This window comes from Pholcus phalangioides, unplaced genomic scaffold (genome assembly GCF_987345545.1).
Source record: "Pholcus phalangioides strain wild (caught in Gottingen) unplaced genomic scaffold, Ppha-v1.0 ptg000003l_1, whole genome shotgun sequence".
NCBI lineage: Eukaryota > Metazoa > Arthropoda > Arachnida > Araneae > Pholcidae > Pholcus > Pholcus phalangioides.
In genome coordinates this window covers 14,640,042-14,663,023 of record NW_028301596.1, presented here as the reverse complement: position 1 = coordinate 14,663,023, position 22,982 = coordinate 14,640,042, and the positions used below count along the sequence as shown (strand labels likewise).

Genomic DNA, 22,982 nt, shown 5'->3' with positions numbered 1-22,982 from the left:
TATGTATGATAAATATAGCCGGAACCCCACACAGCGCACTGACATTTAATGGATTTCATGATTGAAAATTCGTTAAACTAAAAAATGTGTTTGGGATACCGTTATATCGGGGTACGATCGTAAAATTTGTTAAATAGGACTATTAAACCTAATTAAATAGAGAGAATTTGTTGAATATCAGAGTTCGTTATATTCTACTCAGACTCTGACTCGCAAGTGTGGTGGCCATCTTAGTAATTCATATTGTCACGACAGTGAAACCGACGTATCATATTTACAGATACAAAATGGCAATTATGCATTTAAATATTACTACCGGAAATGTGACAATTTTAGCACGATTTATCATGTTTACAAACGAATCTTGGATATTATGCATAATCATCAATAAAGTGATAAATTTATGGTAATTCATCAACCTTACCAAATGGTCAGTGATTATTCATAGTAACTTTAATATAGTACCGTATCTAATATGCTATCTAAACAGAAATATTCCGGTTCATCATGCATAATAACCGGATTTATGACATATATAATCATTTTTTCTGACATCCTGCACAAGCACGATGAAAGCAGTGAAAGTAAAGACACGCAGAAATTAACAAACTCGGCTTTATTTCACAATATCTGTACAAAAACCAAAGCTTCACGCAATAATAGGTGAATTGAGCACTGATTACAGCTGCCTCAAACCGAAAATCGTTTGATGTACAACATCAGCAGTATCCAAGATGTAATTACATTCAACTCAAACTTTTCCATTCTTAACATTCCCGCGATATAAACGCAAAGAATACATATATTTTACGGTGTATAATGTCCACTATTTATAATTATTATATATACTTTATAATCGTACTCTTACAACAAAGTATGGGGGGGGGGGGTCAATCTATGATTGCTCAGGCCGTCTGGACATTTGATCAACCCTCTTTTCATTAAAGGTAAAAAAAAATCAATAAAAATTATTAATAATTTCCTCGCTCTTTTAATTAATTATATGTAGATTTATATACAATCAAATCAATAAACATCAATCATAAAGATCTCGCATATTTACATTTTGTGGCTTATCATTTTCTTATTGGAATCTGTCGTGATGAATTTTTTTTCCTGGATTTAATTTTACTCAAAATAAACAATAAAAAAATGAATTATCTTTATGAATGTCTATATTTGCTACCGCATTGACACTATATGGTAACACATCGTCTTTTAATTTGAACTATAACGGCGAGGGTACTCCGTTGGATATCCAATGTCCGGATAATGTTCGAAAGTGTGTGTGTCCGTCCAACTTGTGATTTAGTTTGAGATTCTTTTGTGAGAATGCTCTAAACGGCACCGTTTGTGATCAGGTGGGTTTGTGTCACGCGGGTGTTGACCATAGCTCTGATTTTTATAATGTGGGGTATTCCGATTTAAAAGACTCAAGATGCTTCACAGAAAGCGATGTTCCCCGATCCGTGTAGAACAAGATGTAGAGGGTCTCCGTCTATGACGACTCGCTCGATGCATCCCATGAAACCCTCTCGGTAGCCGGTGTGGAAACCTATTGGAATGTTCGGGCAGCCACCTAGATTGAAAATAAAAATGAGTACGTAAATTATTGAGTATAAAGGATTTAATAATATAGAAGAATGTGAAATCCATTTTACTTTATTCATTACATTTCATTTTTGGGCAGTAATATTTGAATATTTGTTGGGATCTCATATGCAAAGGTACTTTTTTTTTCAATATCTTTGAGCAAATGTTTCTAGAAAATGAAGAAAACAAGTATTGTATGAATTCACTGCAGAGAATATTTTTTAACAACACTGCTTATAGTGTTCTGTTGACTGATGCTTTTCTTGCTTCTACTATGTAGTTATAAATCTAGCACTGCTGAGAAGATTCTACTACCAAAAATGCAGAGGGGATTCGACAATATCAACAATGCAGATAATACAGGGTGTTTAAAGAATATTCGTTTGATTTAAAAAAATCATAACTATTCAGCTTTTAATCCGTTTTGATCGAATACGTATAGGTATATGTCTGTGCTACCGTATAGACATATACCGTGCACCCAAAATAGATATTTCGAGCACCTTTAATTTGGTTTGTAAAAAAAAATTATGATTAACCATGTACTATAAAATTAATTTTAAGTGTCTATGTGTTGCATATTTTTCGTAATATACGCATTTCAAATCGGGTGATTCTTTCTGGAACACCCTGTACAATACAACGAAAAACGTCTTCTAACACTGCAGAAAATATCTAACAGCACTGCAAAGAATATCTAACAATAATGCGGGGAATATCTTATAACACCGCATATAATTTTCTTCTAGCACAGTGCAGAAAAAATTCTACTGTCAACAATGCAGATGATACAACACTGCAAAGAATATCTTCTGACAACACTACTGAGAGTATTCTATTGATAAGAAAACTCTGACTACAATCTGTTGATTATAAATCTCACACTGCGGTGAATATTTGGATACTTTGAACTTGATAACACTGCGTGGAATAATTGAATATTTTGCTTACAACACTTCAGAGAATTTTCTTCTAACACCGCAGTAGGAAATATTCCTCTCAAGGAATATTCTATTGATTAACGATCTCAGTATTTGTGTTGATTATATGTTAAATTATACTCACTGTTCTGCTAAATCACAGTGAATATTCCGTTCACAACACTATTCACAAGAAATTCTATCTACAATATAATAGGGAGAATTTAAAAAAAAAATTATGTTCGTTGCATTGTCTTGAAGTGGCAACGAACTCAGAGCGGGTGATATCAGCCATCAAAAGAAACAAAAATTGCCATATAACGTGGTATCGCAAAACACATTTAGTAGGTGAAAACCGCAAAAATAGTAATCGAGAGGCTGTCTTTACACTCGGTATCTTTGACCGCGTCCAACAATCGTTACTCCGTTGCTGTTGACTGTGCAATGACCTTTGCGGCCCCAACTCCGAACAACTGTAACCATTTCTCTTCGTCTACTTTCTGACATTGAACTGTACTGCACAGGCTGTATTGTAATCATGGTGTCAAGTAAATGGTTTTTGTACTTATTTATTTTACTTTTTTGTACTTATTTATTTTACTTTTTTGTACTTGATATTGTACTTTACTTTGTACACCACGCAGGCTGTGTTGTAATCATACATGCTGTCAAATGAATGATTTTTCTACTTATTATTAACATTTTTGTCTCACTCGACGTCACACCTTTTATAAGTACTTTTGTGATTTTCACAGACTAAACATGATTTGCGTTATAATGTTCTATGGTGATTTTTGTTCCTTTTTACTCATGAATATTATCACCCCCTTAGTTTGTCTCACTTCAAGGCAACACCTTGTATAGACAGGATATTTTTAGATTTCATTTAACAACACTTTAGCGAATATTTTGGCAACAAATCTGCAGGGAACGTTTTTCAACAACACTATTGATGGAGACTATCATGTTGAAAATTGAAGAATACCTATCCAGAAAACACCATCAGTATTCAGTTCAGTGGCACCAGGGTCGGACATGTTGCTGACTGGGTTACTGTTATCGACTACTAGCGTTCCAAGTCTCATGTTTCTAAAAAAAGATAAGAAGGATTGTACTTATTACTTAAAAAATTGTGACACCTCGATGGCATGGTGTGTTGTTTTTTCAGCTTTTTTTTAAATACATTATTCAAAATTTTGTAATGTACCTTTCAACAAATGCGGTGTGCCATTTGCCATCATCCACACGCAATTCACTAGTCACTTGCAGCGAATGATCGGTCTGCTTCCCTAAATTAAAACTCAGTTGTATTCGGCCTTCGACTATCGCCAGTGCCAAGTAGTCCCCTGTCCTGGTGGTTGAGCCTCCGTGCGTCCAAATCAACAGACCGCTGGAATGTAAGGTTCGGAAAGTAACTTCAACATTCGATTCCCGCTGCCCCTCAGATCTGGAATTGAAACACGAGAAGACCATTAGAGACATGGGATTGAATTTGCATCGAAGATGTAGATAATTGCCAAAGGTAATGTTTTTAATGGCCTTACGTTGTTTCTCGGTTGTTCGATATACTAAAGTGCGTATCGCCATCGAATGACACCGGCTTTTCGAGATCTTCTTTAGTTACTCCTGTGAATGCATAAACATAGTAAAAAGACGTGTCACAGGTTTTTGCTGAAAAATTTTCAATTTACTATATCAGAATGACAAAACATAGTACATCAAAGTCAGCCCTTCGTTATAAGAAATTTCTTAGATTTTATGGGATTTTTTCTCTTCCACTACTAGATACATAATTAGAGAACTTTTAGAAACATTTCAATGTGTCTGAAAAAATCTGTGAAAAATAACAATAATGGTTATGGATTACTGATTTCTATGCAACGTGTCCAAATGTGATTTTTGCATAAACAATACACTACCTATTTAAAACCAAATGCAGTGTTTCGCAATACCAATTGCCAAACTTCAATAAAATGACCAGGCTCTATCCAATATGCCGGATATTTCAATTCGCCTACGACGTATCATTTTCCCTTATGCAAGTATTCGTTGGAAATTTATCAGAAAATTATTTACAGAGACTGAGTAGTATTATTTTAGATTAGTCATTTTATTTTATGGCCGAAGCCCTCTGATGATCGATTCATTTGAATGTGAAACCACTACCAACTGTCGTGGACGTAGTGTTGGAACGTCTAGATCTCTAGATAAAGCCATCCAAACATTCTGGAATATTGAGTGCGAGTGTTATCCTTCAGCATGATAATGTTCATCTACATGTCTCCAGGAAGGAAACTATTTCGTTGGGTAAATACTGGAACACCCTTCATATAGTCCGGGCAAATAAACCCATGAATTTCTCCTCAAAAAAGTGTCTGAAAAACCATATGACAGCTCCATTTCTACTTTGATAAAGACGCATACTGGTTCGAGAAATTATGAACGTTTCTGCCTTTAGTGTCAAAGTACGATATTTTACCAACATCAGCAACTCTTGTGAGAATTTAGTCATTAGAGTAACCCTCCTGAAATTCAGAAATGCGCACTGAATACTATCCGATGAACACCTATAATTTTTTTTGAAGAGAGCATTAATTGATATATACACAACACTCAATTCTTCTAAAAAACATTCGCCAATTCTAAGTAAAATTATATTAGGCCTAACTAACAATACAATGCTCGTCACCAAACTAATCAGTAATAAAATAAGATGAAAAAAAAAAAACATTCTTCGTTTCAATTTACATCTACTTGAACCATCTGCTATTGAGAATCATGTTGCGCCTGTTACGCTGCAGGTGAAACCTCTTCTGCTTAATTTGACCGGAAATAATTAGAAATTTCGTTTTTCATTAACGAAGTACTTGTTCGCAGAGAAATACTGAGGAAGTAATTGCGAAAAGCCTACCGTGGAACATGTTTCCATGCTGTTTTGTCTTTCTGGAATATCCTACGTACCTTATCTATTCCCCTTTCCTTATTCCGTTTTTTCCTTACTTTCTTTAGTATTAAAAGAGGAGCACCGGAGAATGATGCGTCACTTTTAAGCTGACGCTGCTGTAACAAGATGACTATCAAGCAATTCCCCAAGAAATTACGTGTTGTTCGAGTCGAGTCTTGTTTTTTTGCTTCTGCTTGATGGAATTTCAGTGTTTCGTTAAGAGTTGGTTTCTCCACAAAATATACTAGGAAGTAACTTTTAATGATTACGAATAAATAGAATATACGTGTGATATTAAGATATGAATACATGAGTTATTTGATTAGAATAATTTTAGTAATTGGGAATTTTTTTCGAGACATTTATGTTTAGAATACTTTTTTTTTAATGCAAAAAACGATGTCCTTTGAAAATTTTGAATACCACCCTTTTTTTACCGCTCTTCCAAATCATATAGGTTCCCCACAAATTTCATACATCATTGCTAGTTGGTTACTTAAATATCATACTTGAGAAGTTTCAAAGTATATTGGACGTTAGTTTAGATTGTTTTTCTTTAACTAGTATCGCAAATCAATCGACTTTATTGGAAATGAATTCATATTTATGATAAAATTAATATTTTTATACGTGGATATTGTGTCAATATGATGCTAGATTAAGAAATGAAAATTTTTTTTTGGTTGATTTAAAACTTCTTATATTTTTACATTTTATGATCATGTTTTTTTTTGCATTTTTAATTTATCAACTTTTTCATTTTTATTTCCATAATTTTCCCATTTTCAGTTTCATAATTTTCTCATTTTCAGTTTCATAATTTTTCTTGTTTTACTTTCATTATCTTCGCATTTTTTTGAAATTCCATGACATATTTCCATATTTAAAATTACATTCTTGCAATTTTATAATATCATAACTATTCCATAGTTTTAGATTTCTTAACTTTATTAAGGAATAAAGTTCAAATATCATAATTTTATTTTTTTCACGTTCCGTAACTTTTTCCCCTTTTTTGAGTTTCATAAAATCCCCCCCCCCCTTTTAAGTTTCGTTTTTCCTTTTCTTTTTGAATTTGGTAATTTCTATGAAGTACTGTATTAGAAATTCGTAAGCATTACTTTTGTTAAAATCTCATTCAAAGAACTTGACATCAAATACTTCAGACATTTCTAGATTTCAAATAAACCGTAATTCTTTTCAAATGTCTCGAATCTGAATATCAACAATATCTATGAAACTGAACGAGATTCATATGAGATTATACTACATTCATTTCAGTGATGTTCCTACTGTATATACATGTCAGAAATGCTGAATCAAATTTTATCAGTAATTAAAGTTTAATTTTGTGTATGCAGGATTAAAACTGTGGTTATAAATTTAACTGGAAAAATATTATGTAATAAAAATTTCACTTTATAAATTAAGGGTTGCGATATTATACATTTGATAGAATCTCGATGTTTTTATACGATTTAAATTCATATGCATTTGTGCCTACCAATGAGAAAATCTTGAACTTACGTTTTTCGCATCTGTGGCCCATGAAATGCAAAGGACACCTACACGTTGCTTTGTTCAATCGAGGAACACAAACACCTGCGTTAAGGCACTGAAGTTGGACTTCATCTCTGGGGCCCCCGCAAGGGGGGCCCCGATATCGACGGATGTCATGAGACCACGTTGCTATCGAGATCAGATCATCCCAAACTTCACCGTTCACCGCGACCCTTTGGATCGCACCGTCAAGTCCCGCCTTTATGCCCGATTCTGGATTCACTTTATCCACGTTAGGCACTCCTCCTATGTACAGGCTCTGCTCAAGGTTTAACTCCGTCAGGGACGTCTAAGAAAAATTATAATTTTTTTTTATCGTCGAATTTTAATCGGGTTATTGAAATATTTTGTATATACATGATAAAATTAACAAATATATAACATACTGCTGTTTGACTTGATGCTGTTTCCCCATCATCTATTTGCAATGTCCCGTTTTTCCAGAGTCTTGAAGCTTTTACAACGTGCCATTCGTTCAAAGTTACAGGCTCTTCGCTTCTACAATATCAGAAGAAAAAAACTCATTCCCTTTCTTTCCAATTATTTTCAAAATTTTTGCTGACTATTTCATGGTCAGTTGTACTTAGATGGAATAAATAATGTCAGTTATGTAGGCCTAATTCGCGTAGTTTTTCCAAACGATACAACCGAATAGCAATAGTAGAACTGTTGCCGTATAAGGCCCAACATTATACATTATCAGTACATAGATACTGGAAAATTTGGTAATAAAAATATGAGCTTATAATCAAGTTTACGAAATTACTTTCATGCTCTTACATTTTTCCAGAAGTAAGCCTAATATTTACAGAGCAGAAATGATTTAGGCCTTTGTTTATAAAATTTTATAAAATCAGTATTTTTTCAAATCTATATGAAGTAAAATTAAAAAAGTTGTTCTTTTTTTTTCATGACAGGGAATTTGAATCTAATATATATGTATGTGTATGTATATATATTAGAAGATACTCACTTTATTACCACTACTCCACTAAACATCCATGAAGCAATGGTGAGGGAAAATAAATTAATATTATGAATATGATTATCAATCTACTCGAAATTCATTGTCAGTATCTATGCATATACTAGGATATACTCTCAAATATTCCCTTTATACAAAATAAGATCTGCAGCTGTCAACATCAACATCCTAACGACGTTTCAAGTGAGCATACCATCTGTATAAAAAGTATACGAGTTTGAAGTAAAATTGTAACGTACAGGTGCACACACATACACACTGTAGCTGACTACATTTCCTGCCTCCATATCCAATTTCCCCCCAATATCTCTTGGTCATATTCAGCAAAGGAAAAGCAATAGATGAAATTTTACGGCGAACATAAAACACGTAGTAACCGGTATTATGAAACATAAAATTTGAACACATTTGCAGGATGAAAATAAAATATTTTCGATATTATATACTACATATATTTTATATAATACATTTTGATGCTGAACATCGATTTTCAACGGAAAACCAATTTCGATTGAATGATTATAAGATAGTTTTTGTTTCATTTGATAGATGGCAGCAGTGTCAACAACTGCTCAACTCGCATTTATAATGGTATTAGTATTGGGGGGGGGGGAAAGTCAGAGACGGTTCGCTTCTCTTCCCCGCAAATTTTTTTCTCCTATTTTTATCTGTTAGCAAGTACTAAAAAGTTTGAATACAACTCGTCCAAGATAGATCAATGGCTAATAAAACAGCTATTTCCTATACATTTTACTATAGATTTATTATTTAGAATAATTTGATGAGAATCAAGTTAATTGTGGTTTTGGAAAATAAGAAATATGATTTTTCTATATGTAGAAAGCAAATAACTAAATACTTACGATACCGTAGGCAACGACGTCCCAAGATCGAAACGAAAAAACACGTGACTCGCTTCTAGGGTGATCGCAACAAAATCCCCTTTACCCGTGCTTTTCTGGCCGTTGTATAACAGCGTTCCGTCAGGTGACTTCGACAAGAACCATACCTCAATGTTGAAAGCGTGTCGCACGTTTGTCAAAGTGGGTAACTCCAAATAGGACTGTCCATCGAAGTTAGGGATGAATGTCTCTTCTATCTCCATACCTGGATCATATAAAATGCATTTTATTATTATTCCCATTGATCATCAATCGTAATTTCCCGTTTCTTCTCTATATAATTCAAAAAGGGTTTGAAATTTTGATTCGAAATATGCTTTTTTGTATATTTTGTCTATTTATAAACTAATATTGTTTTTAAAATTGTAGTGTAGAAATTTAGTTATAGAAAGAGAATGCGTACTTTTCTCACAAAACTTTCCGGTCTTCTCAGGAGGGCACAGGCATATGAATCCATGCAGATCGTGCGTAACGCATGTAGAACCCAAAGAGCAGGTGCTGTTCATACAGGGGTCCCGTAAAGTATCACAGAGTTTACCTGTCGTTCATAAATAATAGACGTTCATTATTACGACAATAAGATACCAAAGGAAATGCGTACTTGATAGTATTTATCATCTACAATAATGTGCGCACCATTTGTACAAAAAAAATGTTCATTCACTACATTTTTTCGTTATTCCACCTGTCTGTTACACGTTATAAAATGATCATTGATCAATATTACAAAACTATGGGATGTTATCTAATTGACCCCCTAGTATATGCATTTCCTAGATGGAGTGCTCAATGCAACTTCGCATTCATTACTCGATGATTTTCCAATCCGGAATGTCCCTTGTTGAAACAAAATAAGATGGGAGATCTTTAACCACTTGCCTCACTAGCCCGTGGGCGACACGGGCATCAGCCACTTCCCGAAATTGACTTGCCCGTTCCTAGCACGGCATTGTAACATTTGCCCTTAGAGGGCATTAACAAAAAGTTTACATCGTAATTGCATTTTTAATTGGGTTGCTGTATTTCATAAATATATAGCATCCCTATTTGTTATGGGCATTTTGCCAGTTGCAGCCTTGTAGTTGTAACATGACCACAAAAAATCTACCGCAGAGAGCCCACACTAAGGGATTAGCGCACTAACCCCCCCCCCCCCCCCCCCCGGTGAGCAGTAAGAAAAAAGAACGCTGCCTTTCGGAATCGGCAAAGAAATTGTAATTCCTGTTCTAATTATCTCTCGTGTGCACAAAATGACCGTAGTGTGACAAACATGATCAAATTACATCGCACAAGCAAGTAGTGGAAATAATAATAAAGCCACTTTCGTGTAATGACTACGCTGAAATGGATGCGTATGGCTTTCATATGAAGAAGTGAAGCTGATGCACCGTTTGAGGAGTTTTACTGTGAACAATGACTTTAAAATGCAAACTATACCGTAGTGCCATCTACTAGTATAAATTGCAACACAATTTACAAACCGGATTATTTAAAATTTTAGACGTGCCACATGTTTCATCTTCCAAGGTTTTCAAATTATATGTCATTTCAAAATTATTCATTCCTTTCTGAAACACTCCGGTCGGTAATAATAGAATCTGAAATATTTTAGAGTACTTTGAATACCTGAGTACTTTGGTGAACAAACGCAGTGGTAATCGTTTCCTTCCAGTGGTTCACATATACCATTATTTTGGCAGGGCATAGCACTGCAAGGGCTCTTGCCACATTCCCCTAAAATATGAACATATTTAGGAATATATACATATACGTGTATATTAAGTATGTAGAATGCACTTGTATACATGAAACTAAACATGGCGACGGATTGAATTTATCTCGTGAGGTATTTGCATCATCAATTAGAAAATCCTCTTACTAATATTCCTCGCTCTAATGATATCTTTAGAAAGCGGGAATCTCAGGTCAATCTCTTTCTTTCCGATCTTCAGTCTCCGTATGCATCCAACCATGCCCGTGCTGACAGCGATGTTCTCGAAGATTCTACACTCACAAACGAAGGTAATTAAATACATCATAGGTATATCTACATACAAGAGCAAACAACTCGGATACTCCATCAATCTCATTAAGTAATTATCTTCAGCGAAAATTATTCCGTGAGCGATTTTTGGATGCTATTCAGATACGTATTAGGAAACGGGTGAACGTTGTTAATCAACGCGTTAACCTCCAGCAAAATATTCTCAGTTTAATGATGGTAGGTTTTTGGAAATACGTGCTTACGGAATTCTTTTGATGAATGGCTGGAATGTGTTTACCTTCAGTCGGAAGTAATTTGTTCAAGTTTAGTTAGTAATTCTTATTACACAAAATATTCAATGGTATTTGTATTGTAAATCTAAAAAATATCCATTACTAACATATAAAGAACCCTACAGAATCCCATTCACTATTTGTTATTTTCAATAACCTTCAGAATAATGAGATGATTACGAATGTCTTTAAAGTATTTGAAAATATGTATTCATGTGTGAGTACCCTTTGCGCTCGGTAGGAACATATCCTAGGAATAGGTTCTCTGCGAGATCGAGAGACTTCAACGATCCTTGACTTCTTCCGGCGACATCTTGCTTCCCATCAAGAGTTAAAAGACCTTCCCTCAAGTACCTCTTTGCTACGAGTCGGTGGTACTTTCCAAGGTGGAGTTTGTGCGGAGATCGAAGAACAACTGGTCCGTTGCCGAGATTGTACCTGAGTGAATAATTGAATGAACGTCATAAAATCTCTCAATGCAAAACCTATATTTGTATTACATAGGAAAATTCGATAAGAAAGTCATTGTATGTCCTGAGTTTGTATTTGTTATATGCCAATTTTATTTCAAGAAATGATTTCCAACATTTCACATTTTAAGTATGCAGAAGAAATACGTACATGACTTGCGTACCTCCTTGGCATTGTATAATATTTTATCATGTATATATATTGTTTGTAATAGCATTTTTAATTGGGCTACTGTATTTTTGAAATGTATGATATCCATATTTACTATGGGCATCGTTTTCTCAGCCACCTCGTTGGGCATTTTGCCTGTTGTGGCCTTGTATTTCTAAAATTTTCCAAATGACTGAAGAATTATTACTATTTTCCTTTGTGTGTGTGTGTGTTTATGTTACTACATTTTTTTTGTTCTCATATCTTGATGACCAGTCATGTATCCCCGGGAATATTCTCACCACAGACTGGAAATCACTGACTTCGATTGAAAACTTAACCTCAAATCTCATCCAATGTATGTGGAAGGAATACGTTCGCACTCTCTCCACCTCCTTCTTAAAATCTTCATCGATTGATGTGTGTGTGGTTGGTGTATAAATGAAAATTTTTGCTTTTCCTTCACCTCAGCAATAAATTTTGTTCTTTTCTCCCTCGCCACGATTTGACTGGTAAAGAAAAATTGTATTACATACAATTGGAAAGGGGGGAGAGGGAGAAAGAATGGTAACCTGTTCCTCTAGTCTTTTTTCTTTCATTTCTTAGATGTCTACAATAATACAATTTTTGATATTTATCGCTGCTAGTTCAACTGCACCCGCTCCATATTTGTTGCTAAAAGTCTCTACTTCAACGATTTATACCCCATCTCTTATGCAAGTGGTTTCTAGCATTTTAATCTTTTAATAATACCAGAATTTCTTATGCGACTTGTGTACCTCATTCAGGGTTCAAAGAAATGTTCTTCGACCACAACTCGAAAGTTCCCCTGACTTTCCTTTACCTAAAACTGTTGAAGAAAAGTTAAATTCGAAACGCTAAATTTCAAAAAAAAAAAAATTTTCGGGTTTTAGTGTTTTTCTCCTTCAATAATTTTGTATCGAATATTTGTGAAATTCCCTGACTTTGACAAAATCATTAACATTTCCCTTGACAATTTTTATTTCTCTGACTTTCCAGGTTGCTGGAAATCGCTCAACATGGCGAAGTCCGAGAATTCGAGCTTAGGTATATTTCACCTAACTGACATTCAGCATTTGTCGCAAGTTTATTGGTTTTTCTAACATCGCCAAATATATTTTTTTTGAACTCCTGAACCGCATATCATGTAACCCAAACGTGTGCGCGTACCACTGTACTGCGCGAGTCACTGGTTGAAAAAAAGCAATAAATTTATTATACATATAATTGAAGGATAAAAATGGTAACCTTGTAAGTATTAAAAAAAATAAAACACCGTCTGCTGTCACGTTAAAGTGTCAAGTGAGCAATGATCTATATAATGTTGTTGTCGACGTGAAAATTTTCTGGTAGTCTTCTAAAGCCCCCCGTTCACATGTGCAAATATTGCGGTAGCATTGGGTGTCTAGCGGTGTCTAGCACCCGCTTTTCACGACTTTTTTTCCTTCGTAAGGACAGAAATGAAGAGCAGTTATTGGTGAAAATCTTTGAAGCGGGTTTTTTGAACCCGCTTTTTCTAGTTCCCATGTGAACGGGGCTTTAGTGGTTCAAAATAGGATGTAAAGAGGTCGCAAATGTTCATGTAATGTCATGTAAAGAGGTCCCTACGTTCTAAAAAACAGTTTTTCGCGATTTGCCATTTTCACTTTTGACACTTACGGTGATTACCACTTCTTTCCTTCAATTATTTTATACATGAATTTATATAATAGAATATAATAGTGCATTTCAAATTTTATTGACGTGATAGTATATGGCTTTAACTCGACAATTTGATCAAAAGAATCTCGTATGGTTATTTCATGAATTTTCTTAATTTATATTTGATCTATCTTCATGGGGAAGTAAACAGAAACCCTACCTGAATTCCACGAAACCTTCTCTTATTGCTAACGAGATGAAATCGCCTGTACCAGTTGTGGTTTGGCCATTGTAAAGAAGTATTCCTTCATGTCTGAATGTCTGGAATTCTAGCTCTAGGGATAGCCTCGTATAAGCTTGTAGTCTCGGTAACTCCATGTAGGATCGACCAAAAAATGCAGGCGTGTAAACGAGATGACCTAAAATTGAGGATGAAAAATATCTCTGGTGTCTTTTCAACAGTAGACATGATGCTTAGTTTGATAAATGAAGAATAACGTCAGAAATATGAAAATGTGATTTCGGATGGTAAGATTCAGAATGAAATTACCGAAATCAACGGGCGTTGCTAAAGTAGGTCTAGTCGTGAGATGGAATGTTTCTGGTTGGCCTAGTATCACTTCCCTGGTAGATTTCGTGTCAGCTGAATGATCAGCGGCGGCTGTTCTCTGGACAGTGGATCGCCGGACCGGGTTTGGAGTAGGAACCGAATCGGAATTTTCTATTCGTAAGAAAATACATCATTTTAGATATTCACAAATTATTCGGAAATCTCGGATTTTTATGAATGAAATGCACAATAAATATATACTATATAAAATTACTATGTCAAATGTAAATGAAACTCACTCTGAGGATCTCCTCTTTTGCAAGGGCCCGTGTCAGCAACCGTTATTCGTCTCTGGTACCTGCAGCTGAAGAGCTTCATCTGGCATTCGGACATATAGGTATTCCCATCCGATCCGCATATAGGCCCTTCAGGATCTTCTTTGTCGATGGACGCGCAACTTATTTCGCAGACGCACTGGGCCGACGTCAATCCATCAGCGTAAATGCTCTCTTTACATGTAGCTCCGAATGAACATGACAAATCCAAGCAAGATCCGGTAATAGGCTTAGCAATGGATACTAAATTGATACAAAAAAAAAGAGAAATTGATTTCCACTAAATTTATACTCATGAAAAGTTTTAGATTTTTGCTGACCAAGTTTAGATTTTTAACTAAATATAATGTTTTTAGGGATAAGTAATTGCGCGCTTGGTATTTACGAAATACATGCAATAAATGTGGTATATGCCATTTTTGATGAAGAAATGAGGAAGTTTGATTTTCACCCCGTTTTCGCGAAATCTTAATAATTTGCACTTTCAAATGCAAAAATAGTGTATGATTTTGCTGAGCAATTCTAGAATAGTACATTACTTTAACACTTGGCTTCGTAATTTAACTATGGAAAAATTTGTCAATTTTGTGTGGATGACTGGAATTTTTTGATTTGGCAATTTTGTGTGGATGAATGCAAAATTTTCTGATTTGACAATTTTGTGTGGATGAATGCCAAATTTTTGATTTGAATCTTTTTTGGAATGAATGCAATTTCTTTTTATTTCAGAAATATTTTGTAATTGAATGAAAATTTTGATTTGATTTTTTTTTCTTCCGTAAAGTGGACGCAAGATTTTTGGCTTTGGAAATATCTTTGAGAATGAATTAAATTTTTTATATGATTTTTTTTTGCGAATGAATGTAATTTATTTTATATGATGTGAATGTAATGTATTCGTTACTGAAGAAATATTTTTGCGAATAAGTGCAAAACTTTTTATTTCAAATATATTTTTGCGAATGAATACAAAATTCTCGGCTTGACAATGTTTTTTATTTGTTTTTTACAAATAAATGAGGAATTTCCGATTTAAAATTCTGTTTTTTTTGTGAAACATGTATTTTTTTAATTGTTAAATTTACGAATCTGTAATGATGGTAGATCGACTTACCATCACTGCATCCATCTGGCCCGAGAACCGTTCCTTCAGGACAGACGTCGCACTTCAATCCTTGAACACCTTGCTTGCAGACGCATCTACCTGTCATTTGCTCACAATCGTCTCGAACTGAACCCAGCAGATTGCAGTTGCATGCTATTAAATCACGTGTTTAAGAAATCATATGCAATTAGTAAAACAAAAAGTAAAATTTCCTCACAGAATGTATCTATTAGACTAGATAGAGAGATAGAACTACTCACAACCCCGGAAGGATGCAAAACAGCTTACTCCCATCACCTTACATGAAGCAGGTTTGTGTCAGAAAAAGGTAGCAGTGATCCCCTTGCCCCGTTTTCACATGTACCAAATCACTCGCGTCGTTCTCGCAATGAAGGCAGCTATCAAGTCTATGTAACGTACAAGCCATTTGAGTTAAACTGGATAGCCGAACCCAATGACCAAGACAATGACCATTCAACTAGAAACCATTAGCTGTATTTAAAACACCAAATGATATCTAGTAATATGCATGATTTGGTACGCATAAATTCCTAATCATAAAAATTCATATTTGATTTAAAATTAAAAAAACCGTATTATTCATCCTATATCTAAAGGTAATAATGAATTGGATTTTATTACACGTTTTCCGACCATATTTTTTTTCAACGCGTATTTGTAAATTTTCGCATGTACTGCGACGTCTTTCGATTCCTGCACTCAAACAGACGCCATTTTGAATCGTCGAAAGCGCGTGTTTTTCGCTTCTTGGGGTGTAGTAGAAAAATCAAGCTGATACCGGTGAGATAATGTGCCATAGACATAGAATAATCTTTATTTTATTTCTCTTTGTATTGTCTTCAATATATATTCTTTGTCTATGTAATGTCCATCATTCGAATTTTGGAGGTGAGAAATAAAACAACGGCAGATATATTAATTGCGAAATCTTTGATGTGTACTCCAAATATTTTGAGTTGGTAATTAGATCAGACTGTTTTGAGACAGGAATTTCTTTTTTTTCCGTCAAGAAGCGAATAATAGACAAAGTTTGGTCTATTTTCCTAAGCATGACACAGACGAACGAGATGATTAGAAACGGCGCCACTTTGTGCCCAAGAAATGACAGAGGATATCGCTTTAAGTGTAGAACTACAAGCAAGCGTCATTAAAATTTGGCATCTGTACATTTCAAATCCTTATGTAACGATCTTTTGCCACCACTATCATCTATGTATTTTATAGTTGCTCAACTTTGGCATGATTCAGTGCAATAGTTTTTGAATGAATATGGCAAAAAAAAGAGGAATTCAACTTCTATTATGTGTACACCCGTCTTTTATATTTGTTCTGAATATTAATGGTAATAGAGGTTATAGTGGAATAAGTAAGAAATTTTATCCGTACTGGAGCATCCACTTCCGGCCTCCGACGCTTTCTGTAACCCCCAGTAACCAGGTTCGCACCGATCACATTTCAATCCTCCTACACCAGGTTTGCAGGTACATTGCATAGTCTCAGCATCACACGTTAAACCGTACGATCCAAGTCTATTGCAGTTGCACAGGCCTTAAAATCAACAGCAAATTACTAACTGAATATTTAATAGCATGGATAATGATATCAAGAAGGTTTTTTTTTTTTTTTTTTTTCATTTAATGTATTTTTCTAGGTTGTATTTTCGCAGGTATTCTTACTTGGGCATCCCGCAAACTCTGGTCCAAGTGCAGAAGTTTCTCCGTCTGGACAACAACCGAACGTTGAATCAGCGCATGTCTTGATCAGGGCCACTGCGGGAGTAGAAAGAAAAATTCCGGACGTTGTAACAGACGGAGAAACATCAAAACTGCACATTTTTCAAAATGGCCTATAAAATACTTTTTAAAAGCCAAAAATTCTCATATTTATAGAAATATATGTTGACCATTTTGTGTAAGGTCAACTCGACTCAAAACTATATTTTACTAGACCATATTTCATCATAAACCATCAGTCTTTCTGCTTCATGCAATTTTCAAACAGATAAGTCTTATGTAAATTAGCAGCATTCCAAAATCTTATTGTTTTTGCTAATGACCATAAATAACCTGGACTTTATCTCTACAATGGAATTTTTTGCTCTAACAAAACTTTGAGATATCTGTTTTCATTTTCTGTATTCTTATTTATATCACACACCCAGCTGATTGCATTTATTTGCCACGAAAGTGGATCATCCAGCCAATCATCACAGCGTAGTTTGTGCCCAGCAATAGGTTGGACTACTGTCATTAATACAATCGAAGCCAAGGAAACTTCACCGGTTCGTGATAAAAAAAATTTATAGTTCGACTAAATATGAACATTTTCCAAGTATTAATATCAGAATGTCTACGCCAGTTAAAGTGATAAGTAACGAAAGCTCGCTGCAACCAGGGAAGTAAAATTCCTCTTATAGAAAACTTGTGCACTGAAATCATGCTATTCGTATACAGTGAAACTCCTCTGAGATGGCCACTCGGCGCTCGGTACAAAAGCGGCCGTCTGCGGAGGTGACCGCCGAATAGAAGTTATACGACAGGAAGAAAAATATTTATAGGGTGTGTGTGTCAAACTAGAAGTTTTCAATGTCACAAGAAAATGTCATGCGCAATTTATTTGCAATGACATAAAGAAACACAGATACGTCTAAGTGAAACTTCGCTACAATGCTGTTTATTCTATATAACGATAAAACCTTCCGCAACGGTTTTTTTTTCTTCAAATCATGTTAGGAATCGCCTGTAGCTTAATGTTAAAACTCCTCTCGATACAACTATATCCTTTACTATGATAAACCCTTCTCTAACGATATTTTTGAGACGATTTCAAAACCCCTACAACGGGACTTTATTTTTCGCTCGAAAAAAATATCCTTCAATATATTTTCAAACCCCCGTCACACATTTTAGTTATTTCGAGGACGCCTAATAGTATCGGTATTTGACACCACTTGATCAACGGTATCGCTATTTTTTGTGTAATATACCAAAGTGTATTGCAGGAAAAGTACGTACATCTAACAAAATTTTGTTTATCAGCTAAAAAAATGTTTAACGGGGGATATCGACTCGCTTTCGCGCCTCGACCCGAAGTTGGAACCACCGAAAACTGACTTTAGCTCGCCGCCACTGTGGCGACGGTGGGGTTCGAACCGTGGTCCTCGCGTTGTGAGCCTGTCACTATAACAACAGCAGCATACAAGGAGATCTGCCAGCTCTTGATGGATTTGAGAAAAAAAACACTTTTTTTTTGAACATGAAGAAGAGGAGTGAGCAAGTTGGCCGTTGACCGTATGCAGAGGTGGTTGCGGAATAAGGGTGTATTTTTCCCATCCTATTCGATAATGAAACTTATTGTTCGTTCAGAGAAAAACTGGCCGTAAAGGGAAGTTGGCCGCGGAATAGAAGCGGCTGCCTATGGAAGTTTCACGGTATTTTACGTTTGAAACGGATTAAATTTTTTTGCTTATAGCGGATTTTCAAAACTTTGAATAAGTTTTCGTGAAAATATCGGTAATCCATAAACTTCTACTAAAATGTCGAATAATTTTTAATATTGTTAAAAATTAATATATTTACAGTAACATTCATAGTGACGTACACACAAAAGTAATGCCAATACACATTCTATAACATATCAAATATTCAAACTTATGTAGGAGAGAATTACTATCTTATAAATAGAATATTATTTATATTTTTTTACTGTGCATTAGGTTTTACTATGCAGTTTAGAAGAGATATTTTGGAATTAAATGTATATAATGGTCTATTATAATATTACATCTGAGGTAATAGTGATTATCTCTCTCTTTTAATCTCATTTAATGCGTCTAAACTTACTCTCCCGGCAACATTTCGCAAAAGACAGTGTCCGATGACAGTAGCTGCTCGGAGGACATCGTTTCGAGTCGGAGCCTTCCCCGCAGAAATAGTCTTTACCCGTCAACGGATCAACCAGTGGCACCTCTCCGTCACAAGGCACGTCCGTGTCATCAGCTAGAGAAGAAATCGTGACAAATATTTCACAGCCAAAACAGGTATAGCAGAAAAGAATCAGAACGGAGGCATATATTTTTTTGTTTTTGTCTTCCGTCAGAAGTGTTATAAAAAGATGTGTATAATGATGGATAAAAATTCTGTTTGATTTACTTAAGATAGCCAAATGCATTCTGCACAGACATTATTACGCGATGTTGCATGAGAAATGTATACACATAACTTAAAAAAATAGAGTCGTACTGATCTATCCAGCAATGGAGAGAACTAAACATTATGTGTGGTGTGTGTGAGTGTGAATTTATAAAAATGAATAAAATATTAATAACAATTAAAAACTTGTCAGATGCTAACAAGCTTTTATTGTCTTGGCGGTATGCATTGTAACTCTTTGCCGTAGAAAGTGACAAAAAACTAAATTTTTCCTAGTCTCGATCACTGGTTATTGAACACGGGACCATGGATGTCTTGGGGATCTTAAGAGAAGTTCCTGGAGTTGGATGAGAAAATGATAAATTTATTGTTCTTCTATATTATTTGCAGGATGATTCTAAATTCATGGATCAAACTTTTAGATATGATATGGGAATCTCAAACAAGCATTTTTGGTCATAGAATGTGTGGTTCGAATCGCAATATCAAAGGTGGTAGAGGGTGATTTTAGAGAGCGTACAATACTTCTGCAAAAGCAAATATCATACTTTTCTGACGGATTTGCTGGAATAAGTGCAATCAACCATTCCAGGGTTCAGGTTATTGTAACGTGATAAGCCTTTCCATGGTGCAACCTGGGTAACACAAACTCTATAACAAGTCATTATACCGCTTGGCACCTTGATGTTCCTTGCACCGATATAAAAAAAAAAAAATTCAATTTGAAGGTTCATATGCGCATTCGAATGGTTCATAGCACATATCGCAGTAAACTCTTCGGGAAAATATCATATTGGTTTTTAGTGAAATGCTGTTGAGCACTCTCTGAATTACCCTCTATGCCTCTGCTATTGCGATTCGACAACACATTCTATGATAAGAAATGTTTGTTTAGGTACCTTATATCACCTCTCAAAGTTCACCCCATGAATGTAGAATCACCCTGTATGCATAATTTTGTCTATAAAGAGGATCCGTGGTTTTATATTATTGGCAAAGTAATGTTAGTTCATTAAGAATCACTGGTCTAGATTAAGAAAATACTAGATAAGCGCGAAATATATCAGCAGTATGCCGAAATTACACTATAAAAGTTTAATAAAATATATTTTACAAAACATGAAAAAAACAACGAATGAGACTATTGGTTACGTTAGCTCGAATGCAACCGATGCTCTTATTGGTTGCATTTTTTAAAGTTTTATATATGAAATAACTTTCATAATATACTTTTATAGTGTAATCCTGGCCATAAAGTGATTGGTAAAAAAAAATTGTTGTGCTCGGTATAAGAGGTTTTGTGCTCATTCTGATTCGAATAGATATTTGCATTTTATGACAATTAATTATCGAAGAATCTTGACATATACATATATAAAATGAGGAACGATTTATTTGTCAGGTAATGCATTTCAGAAATTGCAACCCATTGTCGAGTATAATCACAAGAAAACCGTAAATAAATTATGTATTACATAATATGAATCGTTATAATCATTTTTACAGAAACATCGAACACTGATGTAAATTTATACCTTCGCACATCGTCATCGGAAGGATATATAGTTGTATCTGATGCCTGCACGATAGTTCTTTCAGCCGACAGTCATTCGGATGAATCTTCCCATCAGACCCGCAGATGGGTTTCCTTGCCACGGGACAGTCGAAATTACAAATGCACATCGGTAATCCTTCAGCATCGTACTCACATCGTGCTCCGAATTTGCAGACTTTATCCCGGCATCCTTCACCGACCGATCTCAACTCTAATGGAAATAAAAGCGATACTTCTGAGAACATGTGCAAAGATGCTGATAAAGGGTACTAAATGAGAATCATATATACTACAGTTCTGTCTTGAGATTATCAATCACACTTTGAGGATTACTCGATTTCCTTTGAGGCTTATAGAACGAAGTCTGGAGAGAAAACTTGCAAAAGTCATCCTACTTCCTTTTATAACGTTTCAGTCCCACCTAAATACGGAGAGTGTTGGAATTGGAGTTGAACATTTGAATCCGGCCCGTAATTTACATTTCATACAACTCAGTGATTTGAAATGCCAGAGATTCAGTCTTGACCACTCATTCTACATAAGTATATCAAATATAAACCGAAATTTCCCTCTAGAAGGATGGAGGGTGTTAGTCGATGGCCCTCGATGGATTACTGGAGGTAATTTGGGTGTTAGTAGTTTGTTACTTCTTTTCATGTACAGCAATCTGGACTCAGGAGCACTATGAGCGAGCGGGATAAGGGTTAGACAAATCCGTTGCGTTTTTTGGCTAAAGAAGGAGAAACTGTTTGAAATTTTGAGGTTTTAGAGTTTGAGGTTTTGTTTCTCTCCAGAACTGAGTATGATTAACATAAAATGGTTTTAGCACGACGTAATGCGGTTGAAAACCTCAGCACAGCAAGAGTCACTACAGATAGCATTCATGCTATTCGCGAAAGTATCGAAGTAATTCGCGAAAGTATCGACCAAATAAAGACAACAGAAATGACATCAACTGGTGATACACTAGTAACTGAGTAAACATCCGGCAGAGAAAGTTCTGGTACTAAAGGCATAACGTGAATATTAAGTCATTTTGCAAAAATCAAATCCAAAATTGTTGATTGAGTATTACAAGTGACCTTCCAATAAGTTCAAAAGTGTTATCAGATTTAATGTGGAATAAAAAGATGTGATCATTGATCATTTTTGTCGCACCACGGTCATTTTCTGCACACGAGGGCAAATTAGACCGGGACCTACAATTTATTGCCGATTCCGAACGGCAGGCTTGTTTTTTTATACTCATCGAGAGGTTGGTGCGCTAACCCCTCGATGGGGGACTCCCTGCGGTAGCAATTTTTTGCTGCTGTCAAGTCGCCGTTTTTTGTTGTACCCCTGTGTCAGGAAAGTTTTCTGACAAGGACGAACCGGGTATCGAACTCGCGACACCTCTAAACACCTTTTGGTACTTTAGGCGAGCACCGTATCGACCGGGCTACCACGCCCATAAAAATATATTTCCTGAATGACCGTAACAAGTGAACATTTTAAAATGGGAAAAATGTCGGGACACGAACAAAAAAATAGTTGTCCATAAGAAAAAAAAAATACTTTTTCATAAGAAAAAAATGTTTCATTCAAAATTTTATTGTCAGTTTTATTTTTCTATGGCACATATAAAATGTGATATGGCGTTTTTTGAAAAACAATTCCAGAGATTTGCACGTCTCTTTGTTTAACTCTTTTTTTCAAGCTGGACCAGCCAGATTTTGAGGTTTTGCTACAATAATTAAAAAAAAAATTAGATACCATCTGAAACAAATTAAGAAATGCCATATGACAGAGAACTTAATAAAGT

The 22,982-nt window shown here is 35.2% G+C and overlaps 1 protein-coding gene across 4 annotated transcripts in view; it reads right to left on the bottom strand.

The window, feature by feature from the left end:
* Window positions 1-601: 601 nt before the first annotated feature.
* The window catches only part of LOC149088149 (agrin-like), a 140,753-nt gene continuing 118,372 nt past the window's right edge, over window positions 602-22,982 (bottom strand). For 2 of the 4 annotated variants that reach the window (XM_089244946.1, XM_089244929.1), the window contains exons 8-27: window positions 21,162-21,392; window positions 19,318-19,473; window positions 17,152-17,244; window positions 16,862-17,023; window positions 15,464-15,607; window positions 14,314-14,592; window positions 14,015-14,185; window positions 13,685-13,883; window positions 11,407-11,619; window positions 10,784-10,908; window positions 10,531-10,638; window positions 9,308-9,442; window positions 8,866-9,109; window positions 7,991-8,008; window positions 7,404-7,515; window positions 6,985-7,306; window positions 4,058-4,139; window positions 3,721-3,960; window positions 3,499-3,602; window positions 602-1,579 (exon numbers count right to left, since the gene is read on the bottom strand). In XM_089244946.1, the coding sequence (XP_089101072.1) occupies window positions 1,434-1,579; window positions 3,499-3,602; window positions 3,721-3,960; window positions 4,058-4,139; window positions 6,985-7,306; window positions 7,404-7,515; window positions 7,991-8,008; window positions 8,866-9,109; window positions 9,308-9,442; window positions 10,531-10,638; window positions 10,784-10,908; window positions 11,407-11,619; window positions 13,685-13,883; window positions 14,015-14,185; window positions 14,314-14,592; window positions 15,464-15,607; window positions 16,862-17,023; window positions 17,152-17,244; window positions 19,318-19,473; window positions 21,162-21,392 (3,284 nt within the window). In that variant the 3' untranslated portion in view covers window positions 602-1,433. The remainder of the gene's footprint in view (window positions 1,580-3,498; window positions 3,603-3,720; window positions 3,961-4,057; window positions 4,140-6,984; window positions 7,307-7,403; window positions 7,516-7,990; window positions 8,009-8,865; window positions 9,110-9,307; window positions 9,443-10,530; window positions 10,639-10,783; window positions 10,909-11,406; window positions 11,620-13,684; window positions 13,884-14,014; window positions 14,186-14,313; window positions 14,593-15,463; window positions 15,608-16,861; window positions 17,024-17,151; window positions 17,245-19,317; window positions 19,474-21,161; window positions 21,393-22,982) is intronic. The other 2 variants (XM_089244937.1, XM_089244954.1) reach the window with 2 other exon arrangements.